This window comes from Aethalodelphis obliquidens, unplaced genomic scaffold, assembly GCF_003676395.1.
Source record: "Aethalodelphis obliquidens isolate GAN/ISIS:26980383/991018 unplaced genomic scaffold, ASM367639v1 scaffold11, whole genome shotgun sequence".
Taxonomy (NCBI): domain Eukaryota; kingdom Metazoa; phylum Chordata; class Mammalia; order Artiodactyla; family Delphinidae; genus Aethalodelphis; species Aethalodelphis obliquidens.
Window position 1 is genome coordinate 15,714,575 of NW_020837955.1, and position 27,633 is coordinate 15,742,207.

Genomic DNA, 27,633 nt, shown 5'->3' on the forward strand with positions numbered 1-27,633 from the left:
AAAGAGGCGTCGGGACCTGGTTGGCCCGGGGAGGGTTGGGGGTTTCGCGGATTGGTCCCAGCCGGGATCTCAGCTGTGTGAAGCGCACCGGGTCCTGGAGCCCGCGGCCTGAGGGATGGACGAGACTAGTCCACTCGTGTCCCCTGAGCGGGCCCAACCTCCGGACTACACCTTTCCGTCCGCCTCGGCCGCTCACTTTCCGCAGGTGCCGGGAGGCGCGGTCCGCGTGGCGGCGGTGGCCGGCCCGGCCCCCTCTCCGCAGGGCTCGCCAGGCCACGACCGGGAGCGGCAGCCACTGCTGGATCGGGCCCGGGGCGCGGCGGCCCAGTGTCAAACCCAAACCGTGGCGGCGCAGGCCCAAGCCCTGGCCGCCCAGGCCGCGGCGGCCGCGCACGCCGCGCAGGCCCACCGCGAGCGGAACGAGTTCCCGGAGGACCCCGAGTTCGAGGCGGTGGTGCGGCAGGCCGAGGTGGCCATCGAGCGTTGCATCTTCCCCGAGCGCATCTACCAGGGCTCCAGCGGAAGCTACTTCGTCAAGGACCCTCAGGGGGTGAGAGCGGGCTGGGGACCGCGACCGCCGGCATCGGGGAGGGTGGGCCTGTCCGGGGAAGTTTGAGGGTTCGCACAGCCAGAGGGAGAACGGGGGTTTGAAAGGCTAAGAAATGGAGAAACTTCACAGTGCAGAGCCTCTTGGCAGGATTTTGGAATTCTACTGAGGACTGGAGACGGATAAGCTGTCCGGAATGAAGAAATAAATCAGAACTTATTTGGTAGGGGAAGAGTGAGCGGAGAATGAAAAGAGGAAATTGACCAGATACAGGCGGGGGGCCCTGCGGTGTGATGGGGCAGTCGGCCTCTGGACAGAGACGCGCGGGGAGATGCTGCTTTCTAGTAGGTTCCTCATTCGGCCACTGACGTACTGTTTTGAGCTTTGAGCCCGTCCTCTCTTTTTGGACTGAACCAGTGTTGTCGCTGTTCATTGAGGAGGACGGGTGACCCATCAGGGGCTCTGAGGGTTCATTCCCAGCCTTCTCTGTTGTGGGGACGTCTCCTGCCACCAACCCAGGCCCCTTATTGGCAGACGTTTGTTGTAAGAGTGGGTGGACTCATCAGTTTCATTTGCCCTGGTTATTGCTCACTTCTGGGAAATTGTTCAAATCCTTCTTGTGGCTCCTTAGTTTAGAATGTGAAGTTTGAGAAACATGGGACTGTCAGCTACTTTTTACTTTCATTTCTCACCCAGGACTGTCAGCAGTTTGCTTTTTTAACAAAGGCGGAATGTTTGTTTGACCTTTATTTTGCCCCTTGTATGTGTTTAAAGGGGGATGGGATGGGGCATGGAGTGACCAGGGCGGCTGAAAAGTGACCTTTATTCTTTTGATAACCATAGGAGAATTTAAGACATTTAGATCAAACTAGAGGTATCTTTGGAATATCAATGAGTCAAAAAAAAAAATCAAATCTTCCCTGTTAAAGTTCTCAGATGGACCAGAATGGTTTATTGGGAAAATGTATTATTGTTATGCTTATTAAAATGATGGGTATCAGAGCTCCCTCACATTTTCTCTGCATCTCTCTTGTGTGAACTCTTGAGATGGGTGGTGTGTTCTTTTGGCAGGAGTGCTGTGTGGCCAGGATGGACTGTGACTTGTAGCTCTTGGTTAGGTTCATTGAAGGATTCAGTTAATTCTCCCAGATGTTGTTGTCCCTGAATTATCACCAAGAACCAGAGAGCAATTCTGCCATCAAATCAGTTAACATAAACTGAGACGGGGGAAAGCTTTGAGAGTAGTAAGTCTTTCAAATAAGGGAGCAGTGAGTTAAATCGAAAGCTCAAACAGGAACCATCACTTGTAGAAGAAAAGAAAGGTGGGTGTCCTGAGGTTTAAATGTTAGCAAGATGTTTTCATCTTTTTTATTTAGGAACCAGAGTGAGATCTAAGACATGAATGGATTTTATTTTATTTTGTAGTTGTTTGCTTGTTGGCTGATGTGAGAATGGGCTAAGATTATCTTTGTTAGGTATAGAAGCAGGAGGAAGGTTTTTGTTTTTCTTTCATGACACTGTTACAGCTCCACTGTAACACTGGAAGTGTGTCAGGTCAGCAGAGAAGTGTTCTGGTGCTCTGACAGGTGGGAGTAATATGATCTCTCAATTCTACCTGGCAGGTAAAGTACTACCACCTCAGTACATAGGCCACAGAGAATGACACACAATGGGTATGCTTCTTGGTGATTTGCAGGATCTTAGTCTCTCAAATTTCCTGGCCACTGTCCTTTCTTAGAGGGGAAGTCAAGACACATATGACTGGATAAAACTTAGTAGTGTAACCATCCTGTTCACACTGAGGAAAATGTGGTTCAGAGCAGAGGATCACTTCCTAACTGCTATGGTGGGTTATACTGGACCACAGACTCACTGTAGTTAGTTTTGTCATCTTTGGCCCTGCTGCAAATGTGTTTAACTATTTTATTTAAAAATACGTAGATAACATTTACTGTATGCCAGGTACTATTTAAAATGCTTTACAAATAATAATTCACTTAGTACTCATAACACCTTCAGGGGTAGGTACTATTATTGCCCCCACAGATGATGACACTGAGGCACACAGTATACCTAATTTGCCCAGGGTGTCACAGCTGTTAAGTAGGAGGCAGGATTCAGACCCAGGCAGACTGGCTCCAGAGTTCATGCTCCTAACTGCTATGTCCTGCTGCCTCAGAGTTAGTCATCTGAATCTCTGGTTTCTCTTTTCAGCTACCATATTGGTTAAGACTAAATTTGGCTGTGTGTGACAGAAAATTTAAAATAATAGTAACTTGAATAAAAGTACATTTGACTCTCCTAAAAGAAGTCTACAGACTGCTCAGAGCTGGGATGGCATTTTCCTTTATCATGGATGCAGTATGAACAATATGCATCCAACCGTCCGGCTGGTCAGCCATCCCTAGCATGTGGCTTCCACTTCGTGATCCAAGATGGCTGCTCAAACTGCAGACATCTTGCCTGCTTTTCAGCCAGTTGGAAGAAGGAGAGGGAGAGGAAGAGGGAGAGGATGCCCTTTCCCTGTAGGACGTTTCCTAGAAGTTGCACCAGACTCTTCTCCTTACATTCCATCGTCCAGAACTTAGCTGCAGTAGTGGCTGGGAACTGTAGTCTTTATTTTGCCCAGCTAAAAATCAGGGACCTGTGTCCAAGGAAGAAGAGGGAACAGAGATTGGGGGAACCAGCAGTTTCTGCCACAGGTACTTTGGCGCTGGACAGTCTGAAAAGTTCTTAAAGATAACAGCCCTGATTCCATTTCCCATTGTAGGGTGGTTCCTTCCTCAGGATGAGCAAGTAAGGGACCTGGAACAGTAAGATGGAAAATGCTAGATCAGGAGTCATGGTAGAGTGCTCATATTACCCTCCTCATCTACATACATCCTTGTGCTTCAGGTCTCATGCTCAATCATCTACGAAAGTATTTTTTGAGAATTTTCTGTTTTGAGAGGCTAGTAATTCTAGGTGTTCATGTTGCCAAAACATAGAACAGCATGTGATTGACTAGTTTATTGGGAGGAGTAAATGAGATACCACACATGAAAGCCCCTGGCCTAATTCCTGGTGCTTAGCAGGAGTTCAGAGTGTTTTGTTTCATTTTTAAGTTACATGCCCACTGACCTCTAAATTAAGCTTTCTTGGATACGTGGCACCGAATAAAGCAAAAGTAGTATAATTCTGAGATGATCCTTTCATATTGAGAATAGTAATTCATTAGATAATGCTCATTGGTGTTTGTGACACAATTCTACAGATACTGCTCACATGTTCTAGGAGCTTGGCCTTGTATCAGTAATTTTCAACCTTTTAAAAATACTTCATTCACCAAGAGTTTGTCATGAAAACAGTACAGTATTATTTTCCATTTTTCAAATATAAAATTATGTTGTAATATTGAATGTGTTTCTTCTAACCACCTGTGCCCTACAGGAAATTTTGATGTCCTAACATTCGGTTGAGAATAACACTAATAGCCAAATAAAGAATAAAGATCTCAAACAGAGTAACTTATTTATTACTGAAATGTTAAGACACAGTCATGTTTGTATACCATATATAGGTGTAGTTCTGGAGATTTTTAAGCATCATCTACCATCTGTTATAGGGAGCTGTCCCAGGCTACAAGTTGTAATGGATGAGGCAGGTTGGGTCGATGGCAGTGGATAGGAAAATAAATACAGGCTGAATCTCTTTTATTACATTCTACTTACAGCCCATCTTCTTTCAGGGTCTCATATATTTGGAGTAGTCCATCCCTCTCTTTTGTAAAAGTGAACTTGTAAATAAGGCTTCTCTACCTAAATAGCTAAGTCAAAGAATGCTGTTTCCATCCAACCTCTACAGAATACAGACTTGCCTTTTTCACTTTCATTTCCTTATGAGTGTACAGCAGAGATTTCCAGAGGTCTCATGTTGTATGATATTGAAACAGATTGAATTTTAAAGATGTGAGAATACAGTTGTCTTTTATTGAGCCAAACATTAGAGATTTGCAAAATGTAAAACAATGCCAGTCTTCTCACTAAATGTTTTTTAAAATATAGTTATTTCTCATAAAAACATGTCACTTATGTTAACATGTAATAGGCTTATTTTTATGATTAGGTGAATTAATAAATAGTTTTAACATTTTAGTTTTAATTTCTAGTACAGCAAATATAGATTTTACCCATGTATATAAAAGCTTTTGGGGTCTTTAATAGTTTTTAAGAGTTTAAAGGGGCCTTGAAACCAAAAAGTTTGAGAACCGTCCACTTTGTGTTTACCAAACTTAAAAAAACCCGTTTATTATGCGTTATTTTTGCATATTTCACTGCATAGTATGAGTGATGTGCTTGAACTGTGTTAGATTTTAGCACAGCATAGACCCTCCTCCGTGGGGCTGCTGCATAGATACAGGAAACCCTTTTGGGTTCCAGGTTTCAGTAACTGGTTGCGGGTCTGGCACCAGCCAGTGAGTGGCCCCTTGCTTCCTTGTGCAGTGCTGTTTTTATCCCCAAGTTCATGGATTGCTGCTACTTGAGCTACCTGCACCTTAACCCCTTTATTAAAAGGGGTTTTAGTAAGTGGGTGTTAAGGGAGGGTGTTTTTAAAATATTGACATCAAACTGAAGCTTTCTCCTAAATGTAATAAAGGAATTGAAAGTATATTAAAGAAGAGAAAGGTTGGTGAAACAAATTAGGCAGTAGTTATTTTCTTTCTCAACCAAATATTGGTGGGTGGCTTTAGAATTTGTTTTCTGTGAATTAGGAGAATATTCTTGAGTATTCTGTAACACAGTTGATTATTTGACGTTAACATTAGCTTTGGAAATTAGGCCAGAGGCTGCTTTATGTGTCTGTCTAGGAAACCCACAGAGTGCTGATGCACTGTCTTATAAGAACTAGGTACTGAGCAAATGTTGGCAGAATTGAATTGAACTGAGGCAACGCTAAGTCCTGAAAGGCACTTGTCTCCCCTTCTGTCTGAATGTCCTTCTGTTCCTCCATCCTTCCCACCCTACCATTCCCCTATTTGTCCATTCCAGGCATTATTATTTAATGAAACTCTTGTAATACTGAGAGAACCACGATTACTAATGCTTTTAGAGTCAACAAAATGCTTTCTGATTCTCCTTATGGTGGAAGGAAATTGAGAAGTTTGAGAGGTCAGTCTATAAAAGATGCTTGGCTGCAATGTTGGCCTTCAAGTTCTGCTTTCTTTTCTTTTCTTTCTTTTTTTTTTTTTCCGGCTGCACCGTGTGGCTTTCGGGACCTTAGTTTCCCGACCAGGGATCAGACCTGTGCCCCCTGCAGTGGAAGTGCAGAGTCCTAACCCCTGGATTGCCAGGGAATTCCCAAGTTCTGCTTTCTTTAAGTGGAAGTATTTAAGCCTTAGCCCTGTTATTTTTCAGCCTCACTAATAGTAGGAATGTCTTGGTTTCCCTTTCATTGGGGACCAGCTTGCAGAACTCCACATTGTGCCTCAGTTGAACTGACTGGTGGGTTCTGGGATGGGCCTCAAGTTGTACTGTGGTTTCACTGCCCAGGTTCCAGAGAGTTACATTGGAGTCATCAGTCATTCTCTGTATGGTAAGCCACTTACTACTGCTGCTGTGTGATTCAGAGCCCAGGGTTCCAGGGGTACAGAGACAGAGAGGACGATTGCTAAAATAGGCCTCTTCCTAGCCACTTTAGATAAGAATGTAATTCTGAAGACTTAGAATATGAATATATGCATTTGACTTTTTCTGGTGAATAAGTAAGTTTGTTTATCGTTAAGAATAAACTGATTCTTTTGGAGGAGGAAAGTTCTGTATTTCTCTTGCCCTCTCAAATCCTTGCAAGGCTTCTTGAAGGGACTGTCCTCAAGATTGACCAGTTATTGTTTTAGACATGTGCCTAGCCAGTTCCTAATATGAGTACTTAATGCAGTCAGGTGGATTTGTGTTTTTTGCTGTGACCAGCCATTCAGGAAGTGACACCCACAGGAAAATGACTTATGACCTAGACTAGCTTGAGTTGGCTGTGGGGTAAGGGGAGAGGGAGAGTCATATGATATAAAGATGAATCACTTGAATAGCATATTTACTTTACTTTTCTTCCTTTGAAAGTACCAGCTTGGGGACTGGAAGGAATGACATAAATATAAAACCACCTCAGAGGGCTGACTGGCTTGGGGAGGAAACCTTCAGGAGGGAAGGCCTTAGTTTCTAGATTGCAGCAGCATCCCATAGGTCCAAGGATCTTTGAGGATTAAGTTACTGTCTGCTAGAGAAGATGGATCTTAATCTTTGTGGCCTCTCATGTCCTGATCTCTTGCCTATCAGAATTACTTAAAAGAAACCCATTCTAACTAGGTAGCAGATCCTTTTTCCTGCTGTGATTTTTCTCTTCCATTGCTTTCTTAGTTTGTCATTCCTAAACTTTTTTAAGGTTTGTTAACACGCGGAGGGGGTGGGTGTGGAATAGTAAGGCCGATAGAGGAAGCTACCATTGATGAAAGAACTTTCTTAGCCTCATTCTATAAGACCTTACTAATTTCCTTTCAGCTGATACTTTTTTGAGTCTTTCCATAATTGATGCAGAACAACAGCATGTATGAGTGTACCTTAGAAGTTGGGGTTTGATGGTGTTAAAATCTGTTGTACCGTATATACCAGACTTGGCATCTTCTCTGGCCTCAGCCCTTTCTGGCAGGGGGTTTCTCAGCTGCTCATGTGAGCTGGTGTCTTCCCCTTACAAGCTGGGGGAGAAGCCAGTGTCTAACTGTACATAGGGATTGTCTGCCTATGCCCTCTCATTTCTTTCTAGATTCCTGCTGACCTGGTCTGTGAGCTACTTTAATCAACTTGCCTTTAACATCCTCTTTTTCTTTTGTCTCTGTAGAAAATCATTGCTGTTTTCAAACCCAAGAATGAAGAGCCATACGGGCATCTTAATCCTAAGTGGACCAAGTGGCTGCAAAAGCTGTGCTGTCCCTGCTGCTTTGGCCGTGACTGCCTTGTCCTCAACCAGGGCTATCTCTCAGAGGCAGGGGCCAGCCTGGTGGACCAAAAACTGGAACTCAACATTGTACCGCGTACAAAGGTTAGTCTCCAGGAAGCCTTACTGCCTGGCCAGAGTTTTCCTGGACCTAAGCCCTGCTACGTGTTAGTGGGACTGCTAGATCCAGTGACAGCTATTTGTGCCCTGAGTCTAGGGTTCTCAGCCCTTTTTTTTGGTGGGGGTGGTAGGTTTCAGCTCATGGTTTGATCATGTGATGAAAGCTATCCTGAGAAGGATACACATAAATTTTCTGCACACAGTTTCAGGAAGTTCACTGACCTGATGCACATGTATGGACTCCCTGGGTCTTTGGATCCCAGGTAACCCCAAGCTGGTTAGAAACCTAGCTACTTTTGTAGCTTACTCTGTTAGATTTCTGAGCTATTCCAGGATTTAGATACAGTCTAGAATGGACTAGCTGATGTCAGCTAAGCACTAATGCAAGTTATGCCAAGGAGGACTCTAGGATTGGCTGAGGGTTAGAGTAAAGGTCTGGCCTGAACACCTACAGGGAACTGACATGGAATTCTCCTCACCCATCTTTATGCTATGGAATTCTGGTACTTGTCTGAACATAACAAAATCGGGTTCCCAGATCCAGGCAATTCCACACTTAGAATGGATTTGTACATACCTTGTATGTGTTATAGACTTAGCTGAGGTTCTATTGAAGGGTCTGGACCATACCCGCCCCCTGCCCCCTCGCCCCCTCGCCTCTTGCAAAAACATGCTTTAATATAGAATTTATTGCATACAATTTCAGGAAGTTTACTGACACTAGGTTAAGAACCCCTGTACTACAGGGTGTCTCATGAAACCTTCCAAGGGTTCTGAGGGGAAGAAATCTGCTTGTCAGCATATGAACATCTAAGGACACGTCGTCACTCATTTAGTGTGTGGCTCCCTGAGATTTAGTAACAATTTTAGGGGGAACTCTGATCTGATGCTTTAAGGCTGCAGGGGCATCTTTGTATCTCTGGGTCTTAATCCTCTTTGAAAATCTGATAAAAGCTATAAATCTTGTTCCCACAAAAAATACATATATTTTCAATTATTGCATATAATTTCAGGAGGATGGTTCATAGACAAGTTGAAGTCTACCCTTTGACTCATAGGATCTAGATTAAAAACCCCTGCTTAAGGTTTTCTTTGCCGGTTTAGATAGCAGGCTGTGGGCAAAGAGCCTGATCAGCAGACAGGAGCTTCCCTTCAAATCTGTTTTTTCTGTTTTCCCAGGGTATGTTAGAAGAAAATGTGATTGTTGTGGATGTTTAACTGTGTCTGCTCCTTTGCCACCAAACTTCAAATAAGCCAACTAATTTGTTAAGGTTGTAGAAGTCAGGGACCACTTCTTGAAATTTCCTTCTCTCATTCTCAGCACCTAGCAAAGTACTATACTTAAAGTAAGCATTCCTTAAGTACCAGCGGAATCAGTGGATAGACAGCAAACCATGAAAAAACAGTAACAGAGATCCCCCAACCTCAGGCCAATGGAGAGAATGTTTGATTTTAGTTCTGGGCTTGTAGCTCCCATCTGACACCTAAGTCACTGCCTGGCCTTGTGCAGCTCATTCCTTCCCTTTATACTTAGCTCTCTCTGTGTGCGTATAGTTAAGCGGCACATTGAACATCTTGTATGATAATTAAAGCCCCTAAGATCTCCTGCCTAACCTGAAATCCTCCTACTAGGCCCCTCTTAGACTCTAGAAATGCTTCTAAGTACTCCTTGCATATCACTGTAATTTCCTTTCTCTGCTAGGTAAATAACAGACCACCCATGCCCTGTGCCTGTCTGCTTTGCCTGTGCTTCTCGAGTGCAGTGCCTAAGAACCAGAGGGCTTGAGTCCAAATTCTGGTGCTGCAGCGCTTCACTGGGTGACCCTTGGGCAAGTCACCCCCACAGCCCCTGCCTATTCAGTCTCCTCACTATAAAAATAGGGACATAAAGAGGTCCTACTTTAGAGAGTGGCTATGAAGATTGCACAAGTTAATCCATGTTGAACATGTAGCCCAGCAGCTGACACAGTGTAAACACTCCATACATCTTTGCCTGTGGTATTTTTATGACTATTCTAATCATTAATGTCACATAATCCCTTTCTTCCCTATCTCTGGGCTTCCTCTTGCCCTGTTAGAGAACCTTAATGAGGACTGAGGATCCTTTACATCAAAAAATCAACAACAAAAACACTTGTCTTCCATGAGACTGAGATGAGACAGAACTTTGCAAGCTTAACATACATTTGTGAGGCTTTCCTGGTGGCGCAGTGGTTAAGAATCTGCCTGCCAATGCAGGGGACACAGGTTCGAGCCCTGGTCCGGGAAGATCCCACATGCCGCGGAGCAGCTAAGCCCGTGTGCCACAACTACTAAGCCTGTGCTCTAGAGCCCGCGAGCTACAACTACTGAGCCTGCGCTCCTAGAGCCCATGCTCCGCAGCAAGAGTAGCCGCAACAAGAGAAGCCACTGCACTGAGAATCCCATGCACCACAATGGAGAGTGGCCCCCGCTCAACGCAACTAGAGAAAGTCCATGCACAGCAACGAAGACCCCCCAATGCAGCCAAAAATAAATAAATAAATAAATAAATAATGCTAAAACAAAACAAACAAGCCAAAGAAACCCACATATATTTGCAAGCTTAACATTACAGCTGTTGGACAATAGTAAGAGGAAATCTCTCCCCTCCCTCCGTCCCCACCCTTGTGATAGGATTCTATCCAGTTGATCAGAGCATCTGTCACTATGGAAACGGGGCTCACGCTGAGATGGAGCTTCAAGCAGTAAGGCTGTAATTCTCACTCGATCACTATCTCTGCTCTCTGTTCCTGCAAGGTTTCAGGTTGTGATAGTTTCATTAGTCATAGGGAAAGAGTGGTTTGTTACAAAAATTGATCGAAAATAAATCTCATGGGGGGAAAGGGTGGTTTATGGCTTGAGAGCCAGTGTTTTCACCATGGAAGCTGGCAAGGTAGTCTTAGGAAAGCCTTTTTTCCCCTTTATTCCTGTGCCTGTGTTTCCAGATTTGTAAGGCAGAGAGTGCTAACCTACAGTACTTTGCACATCTGTTTTAGGTACTCTGTTAAAACTGGATGGATGGATGGATGGATGGGAGGAAGGGAATTATTTTATGCTGTCTCTGAGATTTCGGGGGCAAAATAATTAGTTATTTGTAATGAATTTTGCAAGGCTTAGGAAAAGAAAGAATTTTCTTATAAATTTGATTTTAGGTATTTATATGGTAAAACTCACTTATAGCTATCTCTGAAAGAAGCTCGTAACTTATTCATTCATTCACTTAATAAATGAGCATGTGCCAGGCACTGTGTTAGGTACTAGGGATGCTAATGTAAATAAGATGTTCTCATCCACCCCACATTTCTTTAGTCTTAAGAAACAAGTTAGGTATACAAATGGATAATCACGAGACAGTGTGATAAGTGTGATAATGGACACACATATGGATTATGGATTACAGTGATATCACTGCAGTTTGACAATCAAGTGTAATATTGGTGGCCTATTAAAAATTTTTTTTTGAATAGGTTATGCATGCATCTAGTGCAAAAATTACAGTAAACAAAGAAGAGTAATTCAGCCTCTCTCCCACCCCTGTCTTCCAGCCACTTGGTTTCCTTCCTCAGAGGCAGCTGTTATTACTAGTTTCTTGTGTAATATTCTAGATACAGTCTATGTAAATATATAGCAACTCACTAAAAATTAAAACCAATTTTAATATTTGTTTAATTTTTGAATGTAAATAATTGTACATAGTACAGAGTTCAACAGGAAATAAAAGGGTATAGAGTAAATTGCAATTTGTTTTTATTTGGAGAGAAAATAGGCACTGGGCCATCTTTTCCTAACCCAGGAGGTAGCTGTAGTGGTCAGGGTAATTCATGCTAGCTGCTGTAACAACCCCTGAATTGCAGTGGTTTAACACAGTAGGAGTTTATTTCTTGCTCACATCAAGACCCATGCTAGTTAGGCAGCTCTCCTAGATCCCATGTCACTCCAGGTAGCGGCAAGAGATCTGGGATCTTTCCATGATGTGGTTTTGCCAGCTCAGCTTCATTTCCAGCTACACAGATTGGGGAACGTGAGCTAAAGATCATGGGAAATTTTAGGGGCCAGGCCTGGAAGTAGTGGGCATACATCACTTTGTCAACATTCTCTTGGCCTGAACTAGTCATATACTCTATTCTGGCAGCTAGAAAGGCTGAGAAATGCATTCCTTCTATGTGCGGAAGAGGAACAGTGTTGGTGAGCATCTAGCTATTCTCTGCCATAGTGGTATAGTTCCTTAAATTTGACTCTAACCTAGGTGTCTCTTCTATTTCCACTGTAGGTAGTATACCTGGCCAGTGAGACCTTCAACTATAGTGCCATTGACCGAGTGAAGTCCAGGGGCAAGCGGCTTGCGCTGGAAAAAGTGCCAAAAGTTGGACAGCGGTTTAACCGCATCGGGCTACCGCCAAAGGTATAGACTGCGCCTAGGTGGCTTACCAAAGGTGATGATTTATAGTGGCATAATCATCCAAGTGATGAAGCAAGGTGTCAACAGACTTATCTATGGACTTTTGAATAGTCTGCCGGGAGGCTTCTGTCTTGCTCATTTCTGTTAAGGGCCTAAGGTTTGAGGAATAATTCTCCAAAGAGACCCTAACTTTCTCACTTTACTCCTCTGGACCATTTAGCTGGGCTTCTTGAATTTGGATGAGCAATTACTGTCACAACCCTTTCCTGATATAAACTCCACAGGGCCTTAGTGGGTACCTGGCTTACTCCTGGGATCTTTGCACTTGGGCTGTAAGGAAATACCTTTATTCTTCCTTTTTGATTGCAGGTTGGTTCATTCCAGCTCTTTGTTGAAGGGTACAAAGATGCAGACTACTGGCTACGTCATTTTGAAGCAGAACCTCTCCCTGAGAACACTAACCGGCAACTACTGCTACAGTTTGAGCGGTTAGTGGTGCTGGATTACATCATCCGCAACACTGGTGAGCAGCTGTGGGTGGTTCTGTGCCCTGTGCCAGACTGTGATGAGGCACGGGGGAGACCTGGAGGCTTGCAGAGCTTAGTATCAGAGTACCCTATCAGGATGAGTTTAGTCTAAGACATAAGGGTTATGCACATTTGGAGAGGGTCTTGAAAATACTTTTCCTAGACAAGCCTTGTTCAGGCACATCATGTGTAGTTATCAGGAGGGGTGAGTATTTATGTTTTATCTTTGCCTCTTTCCCGGTCCTAGACAGAAGACACTTTGGCTCTTCCAAAGCAACGTGAAGAGTCCTCTTATCCTTGATCTCTAGTCATTCATGGTAGCCCAGCCTATCACAGGACAGTTTTGTCTTTAAGTACCTCATCTAAGTGGATTTATACAGCATTTTCATTCTCTGGCTGGCTTATTCACTTAGCATAATGTCCTCAAAGTTCATTCATATTGTAGGCTGTGTCAGAATTTCTTTCCTTTTTAAGACTGAATACTAGTCCATTGTGTGTATATACCACATTTCACTCATCCATTAATCTGTCTACAGAAACTTGCTTCGTGGTTGCTTCCACGTTTTAGCTATTGTGAATAATTCTGCTATGAACGTGGGTGTACAAATATCTTTGAAACCCTGCTTTCTGTTCTTTTGAGTGTATACCCAGAAGTGGAATTGCTGTATCATATGGTAATTCTATGTTGAGAATTTTTTTAGGAACTGCCGTACTGTTTTCCATAGCAGGTGCACCATTTTACATTCCCATCAGCAGTGCACAAGAGTTCCAATTTGTCCACATCTTCACCATCACTTGTTATTTTCTGTTTTTTTGATAGTAGCCATCCTAATAGGTATGAGGTGGTATCTCATTGTAGTTTTGATTTGCATTTCCCTAATGATTAGTGATCTTGAACATCTTTTCATGTGCTTTTTGGCCATTTGCATTTCTTCTTTGGAGAAATGTCTGTTCAAGTCCTTTGCCCATCTTTGAATCGGGTTGTTTTATTTTTGTTGAGTTGTAGGAGTTCTTTATATATTCTGGATATTAATCCCTTATCAGATACATGACTTGCAACTATTTCTTCCCATTCTGTGGGTTGCCTTTTTGTTCTGTTGATAGTGTCTTTTGATGCAATTAATTGAAAATTTTTCATGAAGTATTATTTTTCCTTTTTTTAATCTATGCCTTTCGTGTCATATCTAAGAAATCACTGCCAAATCCAATGTCATGAAGCTTTGCCCTATGTTTTCGTCTATGAATTTTATAGTTTTAGGTCTTAGATTTAGGTCATGAATCCATTTTGAGTTAATTTTTGTATATGGTGTTAGGTAAGGATCCAGCTTCATTCTTGTGTATATAGATATCCAGTTTTCCCAGCACCATTTGTTGAAAATACGGTCTTTTCCCTATTGAATGGTCTTCCTATCCTTGTCAAAAATTGTTTGATCATAAATGCAAAGGTTTATTTCTAGAGTCTCTATTCTAGTCCATTGGTCTGTCTTTATGCCAGTACCACACTGTTTTGATTACTATAGCTTCGTAGTAAGTTTTGTAGTAAGTTTGAAAGTTTTGGAGGAAATGTGAGTCCTCCAACTTTGATCCTTTTCTGGATTGTTTTGGCTATTTGGGGTCCCTTGAGATTCAATATGAATTTTAGGGTGAGCTTTTCTATTTCTGCAAAAAAGATCATTGGGATTTTTATAGAATTGCATTAAATTTCTAGGTTGCTTCACTTCAAGTAGTATTGATGTCTTAACAATATTAAGTCTTCCATTCTATGAACATAGGGTGTCTTTCCATTTATTTATGTCTTCTTTAATTTCTTTCAGCAATGTTTTGTAGTGTTCATTATGCAAGTCTTTCACCTCCTTGGTAAACTAATTTCTAAGTATTTTATTCTTTTTGATGCTATTGTAAATGGATTTCTTTCTTTCTTTTTTAAAATAATTATTTATTTATTTGACTGCGCTGGGTCTTAGTTGTGGCACATGGGATCTTTGTTGCTCTTAGTTGTGGCACATGGGATCTTTGTTGCAGCATGTGGGATCTTTTAGTTGCAGCGTGCGGGATCTAGTTCCCTGACCAGAGATCGAATCTGGGCCCCCTGCATTGGGAGCACAGAGTCTTTTTTTTCTGTTTTTGTTTTTGGCTGCATTGGGTCTTCATTGCTGCACACAGGCTTTCTCTAGTTGCGGCGAGTGGAGGCTATTCTTCATTGCGGTATGTGGCCTTTTCATTGCAGCGGCTCCTCTTGTTGCGGAGCACAGGCTCTCGGCGTGCAGGCTTCATTAGTTGCGGTGCATGGGCTTGGTAGTTGTGGCTCGCGGGCTCTAGAGCGCAGGCTCAGTAGTTGTGGTGCATGGGCTTAGTTGCTCTGCAGCATGTGGGATCTTCCCGGACCAGGGCTTGAACCTGTGTCCCCTGCATTGGCAGGCGGATTCTTAACCACTGCGCTACCAGGGAAGTCCCTGGATTTGTTTCTTAATTTCCTTTTTTGAATTGTTCATTGTTATTGAATAGAAATACAACTGATTTTTGCGGTTGACTTGGTATCCTGATACTTTTGCTGAGTTTATTTATTGGTTTTAACAGTTTTTTGTGGAATCTTTAGGGTTTTCTACATATAAGATCATATCATCTACAAACAGAGATAATTTTACCTTTTTATTTCCAGTTTGGATGCCTTTTATTTCTTTTTCTTGCATAATGCTCTGGTCTTTCAGTACTATGTTGAATAGAAATGGTAAAAGTGGGCATTTTTGCTTTGTTCGGGATCTTAGAAGAAGAGCTTTTGGTCTTTCACCACTGAGTATGATGTTTGCTGTGGGTTTTTCATGTATGACTTTTATTATTTTGAGGTACTAGTCTGCTGGTGATTAATTTCCTATTTTTTGTTTGTCTGAAAATATCTTTATTTCAGCTTCATTTTTGAGGAATATTTTTGCTGGGTATAGAATTTGGGATTGGCAATTATTTTCTTTTAGCAGTATTTAAAAAACATTCCGTTATCTTCTTGCTCCCATGGTTTCTGTGGAGAAGTAAGTCGTCCATATTACTGTTGCCTTTTTGAATGTAATCTGTCTTTTTCTCTAGATTTTTTTGAGATTTACTCTGTGTTTGGTTTTCAACATTTTTACTGTGATATACCTAGGTATATTTTCCTTTGTATATACAGGCTTCCTTGAATCTATAGTTTGATATGTTTTGTCACTTTTGGAAAATTCTCAGCTATTGTCTCTTTAAATATTACTTCTGCCCATTTTTCTCTCTGTTCCTTCTGGGACTCCAAATTATATGTTGTTAGATATACATTCATGTATATATCTTTTTTTCCTGGGTGCTTTATTCTGGTTTATTTCTTGTGGTCTGTCTTTCAAATCACTACTTTCTTTAGCACAATCTGCTATTAAACTTATCTATTGAGTTCTTAATTTTGTTAACTGTATTTTTCATTTTTTGAATTTTTATTTGATTCTTTTTATAGATTCCTGTTTTCTGCTGATGTTCTTAATCTTGCCTTTTATCTTCTTAACCATATTAAGGATTTTACCTTGAACATTTCAGAGTCTATATGTTCATTATTTGGGGCCCCTGTAGATTTGGTTTTAATTTTCTTTTGTTTTTCTTGTTTTTATTTGTGTCATGTTGTCTCTTTGTATACCTCGTTATTTTTAATTGTCAGATATTGTATATCAGAAATTATAGAAACATTTGGAGGCCTGAGATGTTGGTATAAATCCTGTCTGGAAAGAGATGTTTGCTTTTGGCGAGCAGCTAGGGTCATCAGCAACCCAGGATCACTTTAACTTCAGGTATTGCTGGGAAATTCTGCTTACTTCCAGGGTTGTAGCCTTTCAGGTTTCAGCCAAAAGCATGGGTGATTTATCAGGGTTCCCCCAACTTATCCATCATCAGGCTACAACTTTGTCTCTCTGGGTCCCCAGCGCTATTAGAACACTGTTCTACCTCGCAGCCACCTCTTCCCAAGTCAGCAGGTGCTGTAAGAGAAAAGAAGTCACGAATGCTGGACTCCCCTCTCTGGATTACCTTTTTCTCCCAGATCATGACACTTTAACTCTTAAGGGTCTTATAAAATCTCCAGTGCCTTTAAGAGATTTAAAAATATTTTATCCAGGGACTTCCCTGGCGGTCCAGTGGTTAGAACTCCACGCTTCCACTGCAGGGGGAGTGGGTTCAATCCCTGGTCAGGGAACTAAGATCCCATGTGGCATGGCCCATAAATAAATAAATAAATAAGAATAAAAATATTTTATCTGTTTTTTGTAGTTATACCTAGTAGGATGATTGGTCCCCAAGTGTCCAGAGTATCTAGTTCATCATTGCTGAAAGTGAAAATCACCCCAGTTTTTTTTGGCGATACACGGGCATCTCACTGTTGTGGCCTCTCCCGTTGCGGAGCACAGGCTCTGGACGCACAGGCTTAGCGGCCATGGCTCATGGGCCCAGCTGCTCCATGGCCTGTGGGATCCTCCCGGACCGGGGCATGAACCCGCGTCCCCTGCATCGGCAGGTGGACTCTCAACCACTGCACCACCAGGGAAGCCCTACCCCAGTTTTTTCTACTAACTTCATATTTCTGTTCACAGATCGAGGCAATGACAACTGGCTGATTAAATATGACTGTCCAATGGATAGTGCTAGCTCTCGGGTAAGTGGTTGATCTATATCTTGAAGGAGAGGATGAGGTGTAGTATATGCATAATATGAAAGCATGTAGTGGGGTGATATTTAGGTCACATAAGTTCAGAGGAATCAGGATAGCACATGTCTTTAAAATTGATAGGTTAATATTTGGAAGAGCTTTTCTCAATTTGTTTTTTAAGGAATATCCTGCTAATGATAGGGATAGACTGAAGAAAAGTACAAATAAGTTTGGAACATATTACATACTTTGTGCCTTTTTTGGAGATTCACATTGCATAGTAGCACAGTAAAGGTCTGAGAAATAGTGCGTTAGTGCACCTGTGTGATTTTGTTTGGCTCAGTGATTTCTAAACCTTTTGACCATGGAATACTTTTCTCACAAGAATACAATACCACAGAACATCAGTTTAGAAAAAGCTGCTTCCTGCAACTTTCTTTACCCTCTCATTGCTTTTATACTCCACCACACTTCCCCATCCCTGTTCAATCTGCACATTTAAAAAAATTAGCAGGAAGGCTACCTGGAGAAGGAGAGTGAGGTTGGCTTTTATTCTTTATAGTGTTTTTTTTTTTCTTCCAGCTTTATTGAGATATGATTGACATATAATATTGTGCAAGTTTAAGATGTACAATGTGATGATTTGATGTATATATTGCAAAATGTTTACCACAGTAAGATTAGTTAACACATCCTCGTAGTGTTTTTACTTCCTTTTGTAATAGTGGTTCTCAAATTCTGTACATCAGAATCACCTGAAGAGCTTACTAAAAATAGTACAGATTCGGGGGACTTCCCTGGCGGTCCAGTGGTTAGGACTCTGTGCTTCCAGTGCAAGTGGTGCGGGTTCACTCCCTGGTTGGGAAACTAAGATACTACACACTGTGCAGAGTGGCCAAAAAAAAAAGTACAGATTTTATTGGGTTGGCCAAAAAGTTTCACTCGGGTTTTTCCGTAAGATAAGTACAAGCCTTTCCTCCATTAGGTCTGGGGTAAAACTGAGGATTTCACACCTTAAATAAGGTATCCCAGAGGATTCTGATGCAGGTATCCTGGACCCACATGCCCTGTTCCTGTGGTGGCACTAGTTAACCTGAACATGGAGCCAAGTAGACAGTCATGGGAATGTCTGACATGGGCTGCTGTCACAGGCAGTCTGCTCCGCTCTCTCTGCATTCAGCTCTCGTCCTTTTCCTTTTAATGTATCACTGAAGCAGGGGAACAGACTCCCTTATGCAAGAGCAGCCAGCTGTTATCTTCCATGGTTCCGTTATCTTACTAGAAAATGTGGTCACCACCACTGAAGTGGCATCTGAGTCAAGTTCCACACCAAAGGACCTTGGCTGACTGATAATTGACTTTTCTTTCTTTTTTTTTATACTCGCAGGATTCTCACTGCCTTTCCCTAGGAGGAATGGCTTATAGTTATCTTTTGTTATTGTCATTTCCCATGTTACCAAGGACTGTGGCAACTCTTGGGGAAGGGCACCTTTTCTAAGATAAGAAAGGGACTCCGGGAATCTTGAATTAGCCAAATCAAAGTGCCATGAATGTATTAAGTCAGGTAACAATATAGAAACCAGTTCAGAGGTTGAGTAAGGACTGATGCCTGAGGAGGTTGAGATGGGATGCTTTGCTGCTATTTTAAAGGGCCTGGGGCAGGTGGGACTCAATAAATATTTAATCTTCCCTTGCTCTTCAGGACACAGACTGGGTGGTGGTGAAGGAGCCTGTTATCAAGGTGGCTGCCATAGACAATGGGCTGGCTTTCCCCCTGAAACATCCTGACTCCTGGAGGGCGTGTAAGTCTTAAGACCGCTATGGTCTGGCTCTTTTCTTGCTCAGTCTCAGTATTCTTATGTGTGCAATGAAGATAATAATTCCTCTATCACAGGATTGTTCTAAGAATTAATGAAATAATGCAGCTCATGCACTTGAGCACAATGGCTGGCACATGGCAACTACTCCATAATGTAAGCTATTATAATTTTTACCTTACATTATTCCCATTTGAAGCACAGAGTTGAGTTTTTGCATCTCTGCTTTGCATTTTTCTTATTCTTTCTGAGGACTGTCTTATCATAATTTATTCTATTTGTGTTTCTAAATACAAGCTGCTGTCAGTGTTCTGTCTTCCATGTTGACATTCTAGAAGCCAGCCCTGCCCCATTATAACTGAGAAACCTTTAGAAAGGGAAAGATACAAGTAGAGGGTCACTAGTCCCTTTGCAGTACTTGTCTGTCTTTTCAGAAGGAGCATCTCAATGTTTCGGTGGCAAGTAATTGCTACTAGATAGGCTTACATCTTAGAAAGTCATATAATGTCTGGGAAAGAGCACAGGCTCAGGGATTAGGCAGACCTGGGTTTGAAGCCCAGTGTCTCCACTTACTGTGTAACCTTTAGGGTTAACAGCCCCTATAACTTTTTTGTTTTTTTTTTTTTTTTTTTGCGGTACGCGGGCCTCTCACCGTTGTGGCCTCTCCCGTTGCGGAGCACAGGCTCCGGACGCGTAGGCTCAGCAGCCATGGCTCACGGGCCTAGCCGCTCCCGTGGCATGTGGGATCTTCCTGGACTGGGGCACGAACTCATGTCCCCTGCATTGGCAGGCGGACTCTCAACCACTGCGCCACCAGGGAAGCCCCCCTATAACTTCTATTTTCTGTTGTGTTTCAAATAAGAGCAGTATCCTACTTTTGCCAGTGCTCTGATAGGTGGAGGACATAGATGGGCAGGGATTTTTTCAACACCAGCTTTGCTTTTGACTTTTCCTCTTTTCAGATCCTTTTTACTGGGCCTGGTTGCCCCAGGCAAAAGTCCCATTCTCTCAGGAGATCAAAGATCTGATTCTTCCAAAGATATCAGACCCTAACTTCGTCAAGGACTTGGAGGAGGACCTATATGAACTCTTCAAGGTTAGCCCTGGGAACCTCAGCCTTATAACCATATAGAAGAAAGAATTCCAGTGGTTTTTCTAATTGGTCTTGATACAAGCCCAAAGAGAATGGAAACACCCTTCTGGCTTGTGTTAGCCAATGAAGAGCAAGATTCCCCCCTGTGGACAGCAAGACCTGGTTTGAGTTGGTTTGAAAAAAAATTGGCAGCTGTGATGAATCACACTGGCTTGTGTCCTTTGTGTCATGTGGCTGCAGTGTATCTGCAGAGCTCTCATTTTCAAATGGAGCACTAGCACCTGGAGTTCTCTAGAGTTAATAATGAGACTGAGGACAAAATAGTTACTTGTTCTCTATTTCCCCATCTGTGAAACAGGGAGTTCTTGGGGTGGTTAATTTCACTAAGTCTCTGAAGCTTCATGTAGGTTCTCTTTATTAGAAAGTTTCTAACTGGGGGAGGAGAACGGGTTCTTCTGAGGGATTCATGCAGGTTCCATCGCCTTCTGCCCTTCTTTTGCAGAAAGATCCTGGATTTGATAGGGGCCAGTTCCATAAGCAGATTGCTGTCATGCGGGGACAGGTAAGCCTGGGACATCCTCCTGGTGTCATCCCTGGGATCTCTCTGAGAGGGTTTTATGCTCATGTTGAGTAAATGTGTAAAGCTTGTATTTTAAACCCATTTTAGTCTATGCCATACATATTTGTAACTCTCCGTTAACACCTGAGGGGGAAAGGTAGCCATCCCAAATCTGCCACCTCTTCCATGGTATCTGGTGCTTGGTGAAGCACTTACTATGTGCTTAGCTCTGTGCCCCTTGCTGGATAGTTCATTGGTAAATTTACCTGGTGGTCTGTGTCCTCAAGTTGTGCAACGCAGCCTTGTGCCTTGGTGGTCAAGAGCTAGGCTCCGGAGTCAGACTGCTGCTTGACCATTCCCAGCATTATGGCCTTGGGCAGGAGTCTCTGCTTCCTTGTTTATAAAATGGGACAGTAATCATACTTTGCATAGTTGGCCAGAGGATTACATAAGATAATGTGTATCAAGTGTTTAGTAAAAACAATGCCTGGCACATGGTAAGCACTCAGATGCTGGTCATGGTTATAAGTTTTATTGTTATAGTTACAAGCCATATTATTTCTTTTTTCTCCACTTCACCTTCAAAGAGAACCAAGGAAACCCCCAGGGTGTTGTTGACTTTCCAAAGCATAGTAAAGAATAGCTTGAAAATTGTCTAAAAACTCTGTAGGACACTGACATTCTGCTTATCACTTTGAAGTCTTAAAGATAGCTGGGATGGCTTAGTGGTTAGGGCACAAACTGGTCAGAGTGCCTGGTTTGAATCCTGGCTCTGCCATTTACTAGCTATGAGGTCTTGGTTGAGTTACTTAATCTCTCCTTCTTTTAGTTTCTCCATCTGTAACATGGGATTAATAACAGCACCTACCTCGTTGGGTTATTATGAGATAAATCATTGAAAACAGTTGGAGTAGTGCTGGTGTACTGAAGTACTCAATATGGGTTAGCTATTTTGATTATGACTTTGTATACAGCTTCTCACATCTTTGAAGGACAAGAGGGTGTTCTCGGTCATAATTATACATTTACCTCTTTCTTCCATTTAGCAAAAGGCTTCTGGTGAGAGCAACTCTTGAGCTTACCGAGCCCATCTTCTCTAGATATGGGACAGACAGGTTTTAAGAGCTGCAGTTATTATAGCTGCCTGAATACCATAACATGGTCTTCCTACATTTCCCAAATAATGTAAGGGCCCAGTTAAGCTGGCAGAATTTGTAGAAACCTTAAAAGCCACGTGATGTCGTCTGGTATTATGGAACTCAGCATAAAGGAACAAACTTCTCAAGTTTATGTAGGCTGTACCTCTGTCCCTATTGTAGTTTCTTCTCTACTCCCTTCCCAACTCCAGTCTCTTGCCAACATCATAACAATCTTCCTCTCATGATATTTAGTTAGGACCATTATCTAGAGTAGCAAAAGGCAGGGTGGGGGCGTGGATTGAGAGAGTGCAATCTTAGCTTTCTTTCCAACTTGTGCTCTTAATGTCCTTTGAGGGCCTGTGGCATCTTACAACCTAGAGTGCCTCCCTCTGAAACCATAAGGTTCCATGAGCGTCCAGCTCCTCCTCCTAGCATGCAGGTGAAAGGAAGGCACCACCTTCTACCTACCTGAGCTGTAATCACAGAGTGGGCTGTACAATGGCCCAGAGTCAAAGGTGAAGAATGAGGAACCCCTAGAGAGATGGAGTTGGGGGATAGAAGTTGTTCCACACCATAAAGGCTTCTAACCAGGAGTTAGATAAAGAATGCAGGGTCTGAGGGAAAGCTTCTTTAGATAACATTTTCAAAGACAGTATTTCTTTTTTGGCATTATGTGCCTGCTATAAATTTTTCTTCAACTTTTTAATTTGAAACACTTCAAACCTCAGTAAAATTGAAAGAATGAGTGGAGGTCTTCTAGACTTCACCAATTGTTACATTTAGTTAGCCACGTTTGCTTTATCTTATTTCTCTAAATATTATCTATCTGAATAGTATCTATCTCTATATATCTATATAATTTCTCTATTTAATGTATCTATATAATTTGTCTGTCTCCATAGATAGATAGATTTTGTTTGTTTGTTTTTGGCCAAATCTTTTGAAAGTAAGTTGTAGACAGTTTGACATTTTACCCCATTTTAAACATGCTGGAAAGGTGGCTTCTAACCCAAAGAACCAAAGAAAGCACAGGGAGACCCAGCCAGGGCAGGTGTGAACTCCTGTCTCTTAAGTTGGGCGGGTCTCCTGCACAATTCACTCTGATTCCATTTGAAGCTCCTTTTAGTTCTCTGGCCTGATCTTGTACTCAAGGCTCTTGGAAGCAGTGTAGGGTGCTGGCAATACCTAAACAATGAAGTAAAAAAGAAATTAATTACTGGTAGGATCAACTTCTCACTTCTGACCTCTGTTCCAAGTGAATCTCTGCCTCTTTTGGGGCAGCACTTGTAGGCCAAGGATATTTATGGCTTGAGGCCTGTGTGATATGGGGGTGCCGCCTAGCTTCCCCTCCCATGTGTCTGGCCTGGCTGTGAAAATCTTCAACATCCAGTGGTTTAAAGAAGGCTGTCATAGGACAACTTCAGCTTTTGTACTGTCCTACCAGAGACGATAAATGGTGGTGACTATGATTTTGACAAGGGGAAGAAAATGTGTTCTTTTAGACACACATATCTGAAATACATGTAAAATACAGACAAAAACTGGAAAGGAGCTGAATGCACTGTGGCATCTTGGAACAGAAAAAGAACAGTACTGGAAAAGCTAATGAAATCCGAATTAAGCCTGAAGTGTGGTTAATACTAATGTTCCAATGTTGATTTCCTAGTTTTGGTAAATGTACCACTGTTATATAAGATGATAAAATTAGGAGAAATTGGATAAATGGTACATAGAAACTGTCTGTACTATCTTTGTAACTTTTCAGTAAGTATAAAATTATTCCAAAGTAAAAGTTTTATTTAAAAAAAAAGATGATGAAAAGACAGCATGAGAGGGACAATTCAACTGAAATGGCTTTTTTTTGTTTAATACATGGTCTTTGTAGGAAAATCAGAAAATAAGGATAAACAAAAATCACCCTATCCCTAGGTCACCTTGCTTGACCCAGAGATAATCACTGCCAACTTCCAGACATTTTTTCTCTGTAGATAAGTAGATAAGAAAATAAAGGTGGAGTCACACTATAATACTGGTTCCTTATCTCCTTTCTTTTCCATCTAAGACATTGTGATCAGTTTTCCATGCCAAGAGAATATATTTTTTAACTGCTTGTTTCTAATCCCTTAAGTTATTAGCTGATCCCATACTCTCAGGTATTTATATCATTTTCACTGTTACAAACAATACTGCACTGTATTGATTGAAACTAAGTGTTTTGTGCATGTCAGTGATTGTTCCCTTAGTCATTAAAAATGGAGTTGCTGAGTCAGAGGGCCTGTTCACTTTTAAGCCTTTATGTTCCACTTGCCTTTCTGAAAAACTGTCCCACGATCCAGTCCCACAGCCACGTCTCTGAACTCTCCCCAGCTGAGTCGTCATCGTCGTCTTCTGTATCTTTACTAACTAGAAGGGCAAAAAAATAGGAGGTATTTGTTTTCATTTGTATTTTTTCAACGAGTAGAGAGGTTTCCATTTTCTGTATATTGCCCACTTACATTCTTACTTTAGTAAATAGCCTGTTGGTACAATTTTCCATTAGTGGATTGTTTATTTTTGTTTTGATTCATAGGAGCACTCTATCTGCAGGTCTCCCTTCAGAGGCAGACCAGAATGCCTAGGCTTTGCCCTCACTGATCTCATTTTTCCCACTGCAGATCCTAAATCTGACCCAGGCCCTGAAAGACAACAAGAGTCCCCTGCACCTCGTCCAGATGCCACCCGTGATTGTCGAGACGGCCCGTTCCCACCAGCGATCTGCTAGCGAGTCCTACACACAGAGCTTTCAGAGTCGGAAGCCCTTCTTTTCATGGTGGTAGCCCCAGAGGCAGACAAAGGCACATTGTCTGAGACTTGGCCTGGGAGAAAGCCTGGGGAGCAGGTTACAGGAAGAGCCAGAGAAGCCGGCAGAGAGCAGTGCCCTTAAGAGCCCTCCCTGTCTGCTCACCACCCCCTCAGAGCTTTCCCAAGCACGGGGAGAAGCACAATCAGAAGGACAGTGTGTGCTGTTGGGCCCTTCTGAGAGCTGGCGTAGGGGGGCTGGCGCTCCGTGCAAGTAGTCCAGATGCCCGGGAAGGAGCATCTCCCTTCCAGCATCTCCTGGGGGAAGGCTGGGAAACTCCCTTCCCTTCCTGACACCCTGCTCTGTAGCTATTCCTCATTATATTCTGCATCAGAAAAAAGCAAATACAAATTTAAATATAAAACCCAGGCAGAATCCCAGAACCTCTTATAGCAGAAAACCTCTGATCCAGACCTAAATTTGCATGGGCCCAGACATCCAGGTGTCTCACAGTTCCTTACCCCCACAGACCAAGGCAGCTAGGTGACTCGCAGTGCTGGGACAGACAGAAGCCACACTTCCTTTTGGTTTTCTGTCAAGTCTTCTTCCCCTTCTCCTCGCACTGGTGCAATAGGCTGACTCCAGACACGATTCTCACAGTGGGGAGACTTTTGCTCTAGAACTCCCAGCAGTTTTACAGTGATGGTATAGATCACCTCTGCTCCCTTCCCTGCTGGGGACCCAACCCCTCTAGTCTAGGCCTGTAGGTTGCTTGTCACTCAGGCAAAGGCAGGAGGGAGGAAGTTGACTCCCCAGCATGCAAATGTGATCCATACCACCTGGGTATATGCTGGGAACTGTAATGGTCTATGGGTGAACTTATCCGAGCCTTGCTTCCTTAGTCCTTGGCCGTAGCCAAAGGTAACAAACTCTCCCAGTCTGCTAATTTGTTCCTGTTGTTTTAGATGTTTTGTTCTCAACTCTTGAGTTAGTGCTTCAGTTCTGGGTTCTGGAGTGGCTCTCGATGAGGGTTCTGGGGTGGGTCTCAGCACATAAGAGGACAGGATATTAGGTCCTTGGACTTCTTTTTCCGCTACCACTGTTGCTTGCTGGAGGTAACAGGACTTGTGTTCCGCCTCCTGGTTGGCAGCTTCCCTTTGCTCCCCCACTTCTTGTTCCAGGCCAGTTTTTCCACGGCTTCTTGAGAAAGGCAGGGCCCTAAGGAGAGAGGCCTTCACACTGCCCCCCGGTGGCTGCCCAACCCAGTGTGCATCTTCTTGCTTCCATGTCTCTCTTCCCTCAGCTGTCCCCCTTACCAGCTGTCCGAGCCCTTTCTACACCAAAGCAAAGAATGGCCTCAGGGGGGAGTAAAGAGGGTGCCACCCGTGGCTGTGGGGCAGCCCTGTGCTACTGGACGTTTCAAGTTTCCGGCGTCCTGCGATTGGTCAATCAGCTTTGGAAAGAAACTATCTCGAAGGTTTGAAGAACAACCAAAGAAAGGGAGCAAGGACTATGGCTGTGTTCCCTCTGCTTGCCTAGCTCCCGCCATGCAGGAGGTGTGGAGCTCTCTCGTCAGCTGCGCCAGGCTGGGCACCTTCCAGTCCAGCCCCCAGGAGCCAGCTTATCCTGGGCTTCCACCCCGCTGACAGGAAGTCTCTGGAGCTGGGTACGCATGCCCTGTGGACAAGGCACAGCTCCCCACCGGCCCCAGCCCTGACAATCCCATTGAGCCAACCCCGACTTTGGCCTTAGGGATCATTTTTGCGAGAACATGGGAGCAGCAGGGCTCCCAGAGGCCGGAGAGGACCCAGGTGTGTTTAACTCTCCAGACATCTGTGTGCAAACGTGTTTGTGAAGCCCCCACCTGGGTGTTGAGAGAGCCTGAGCAGTCTAAAGAGCCCGGTGCTTCCCTCACTGAGCAGATCTGCACATTGTCCTCAGGCAGACAAGCTCTGGGATGAGAAGGAAATTGGGTCCAATGTAAGAGGGAGCTGGTCCCAGTCCTGGCAGGCCAAAGAGTATGGGGCATCCTTTCCTGGCCCACATCCGTTCTCCTTGAAGCCTGTACTCAGGTTGCCTTGAATGTGGACTTTGGGAGAGCTAGGGCCCAGAGTGCCGGGGCAGGCTTCTGGGCGGCACTCGAGGAACCGCCCGGCCCTCTGCCAGCCACAGGCCCTGTCTCCCAGTGTCAGGGAGTAGAGGCTGGGCTGTAGAGTGCTGCTGCCTCTGTACTGTTCTAATGCACTGTAGAAATTGTATGTAATGTATTTAAATCAATGCAGATGTATGAATAACAAGTCCAATTCTGACCTTTTTTGTCTAGTTTTCTTTTGTGGAAGGAAGACAAGGTAGGATGCAATTTTAAGGACAAAGAACCCTGTGTTGCCATGGAGTTACTGAGATATGGCTCCTGAGTCTCTTTTCCTCTAGCAGAGGAAGGTACAGGTCCTCATTTCCCAAAATATTTTCATAACTCATTTGACACCAACACCTGACTTGCACCTACACAGATGCAAAGCTATTTGTAATCATGTATCCCTTTTACTGTGAATATTTGTTGCAGAAATATTAGTGTTCTGTTATGAGATGCTCCCCCAATAGGGATTATACAGTTTTTGCAATAACTCCTTTCTAAAAGCCAAAAAAATTCTAAATTACAAAATCATCTCTCTCAAAGGTTTGGGGTAAGGAATGTGGACTGGCTTCTCTTTTTGGCCATAAGAGGGCAGCTCTGCTCTGTGTGTGCATCACTGCCCACTTGGAGCAATTTGAACTCTGGCTCCTTTAAGTGACGGATAACCAAGCAGATAGGATGGGTGTGACGGGAGCTGAATGCTAATGAACATACAGTAGGCTTCTTTCGAGCCAAAGTTAGAATAGTAGTCAAAAATCCTCACCTCAAGGGTTTTCAGTCTACAGGAAACCTCAGTAATGCAAAAGGCATGATTGGTGCAGCTGTCGAGCTGCCTCAGGATGGCTGCTCCACAGGGATGCAGAAGCCAGCTGAGGAGCTGGTGCCCA

At 43.2% G+C, this 27,633-nt stretch overlaps 1 protein-coding gene across 1 annotated transcript; it reads left to right on the forward strand.

Moving 5' to 3' along the window:
* PI4K2A (phosphatidylinositol 4-kinase type 2 alpha) lies at nt 1–26,922 on the forward strand. The gene is made up of 9 exons (XM_027112211.1): nt 1–550; nt 7,415–7,615; nt 11,922–12,053; nt 12,420–12,573; nt 17,170–17,231; nt 18,928–19,027; nt 20,005–20,138; nt 20,638–20,697; nt 24,488–26,922. The coding sequence occupies exons 1-9, from the start codon at nt 116–118 to the stop codon at nt 24,647–24,649; spliced, it is 1,440 nt and encodes a 479-aa protein (XP_026968012.1). The 5' UTR covers nt 1–115; the 3' UTR covers nt 24,650–26,922.
* Nucleotides 26,923–27,633: the final 711 nt, after the last annotated feature.

Coding starts and splice junctions, on each gene's coding strand:
- PI4K2A (XM_027112211.1), top strand. CDS start 116: ATGGACGAGACTAGTCCACTCGTGTCCCCTGAGCGGGCCCAACCTCCG. Junction 7,616..11,921: donor ACATTGTACCGCGTACAAAG/GTTAGTCTCCAG, acceptor TTTCCACTGTAG/GTAGTATACCTGGCCAGTGA. Junction 12,574..17,169: donor TTACATCATCCGCAACACTG/GTGAGCAGCTGT, acceptor TTCTGTTCACAG/ATCGAGGCAATGACAACTGG.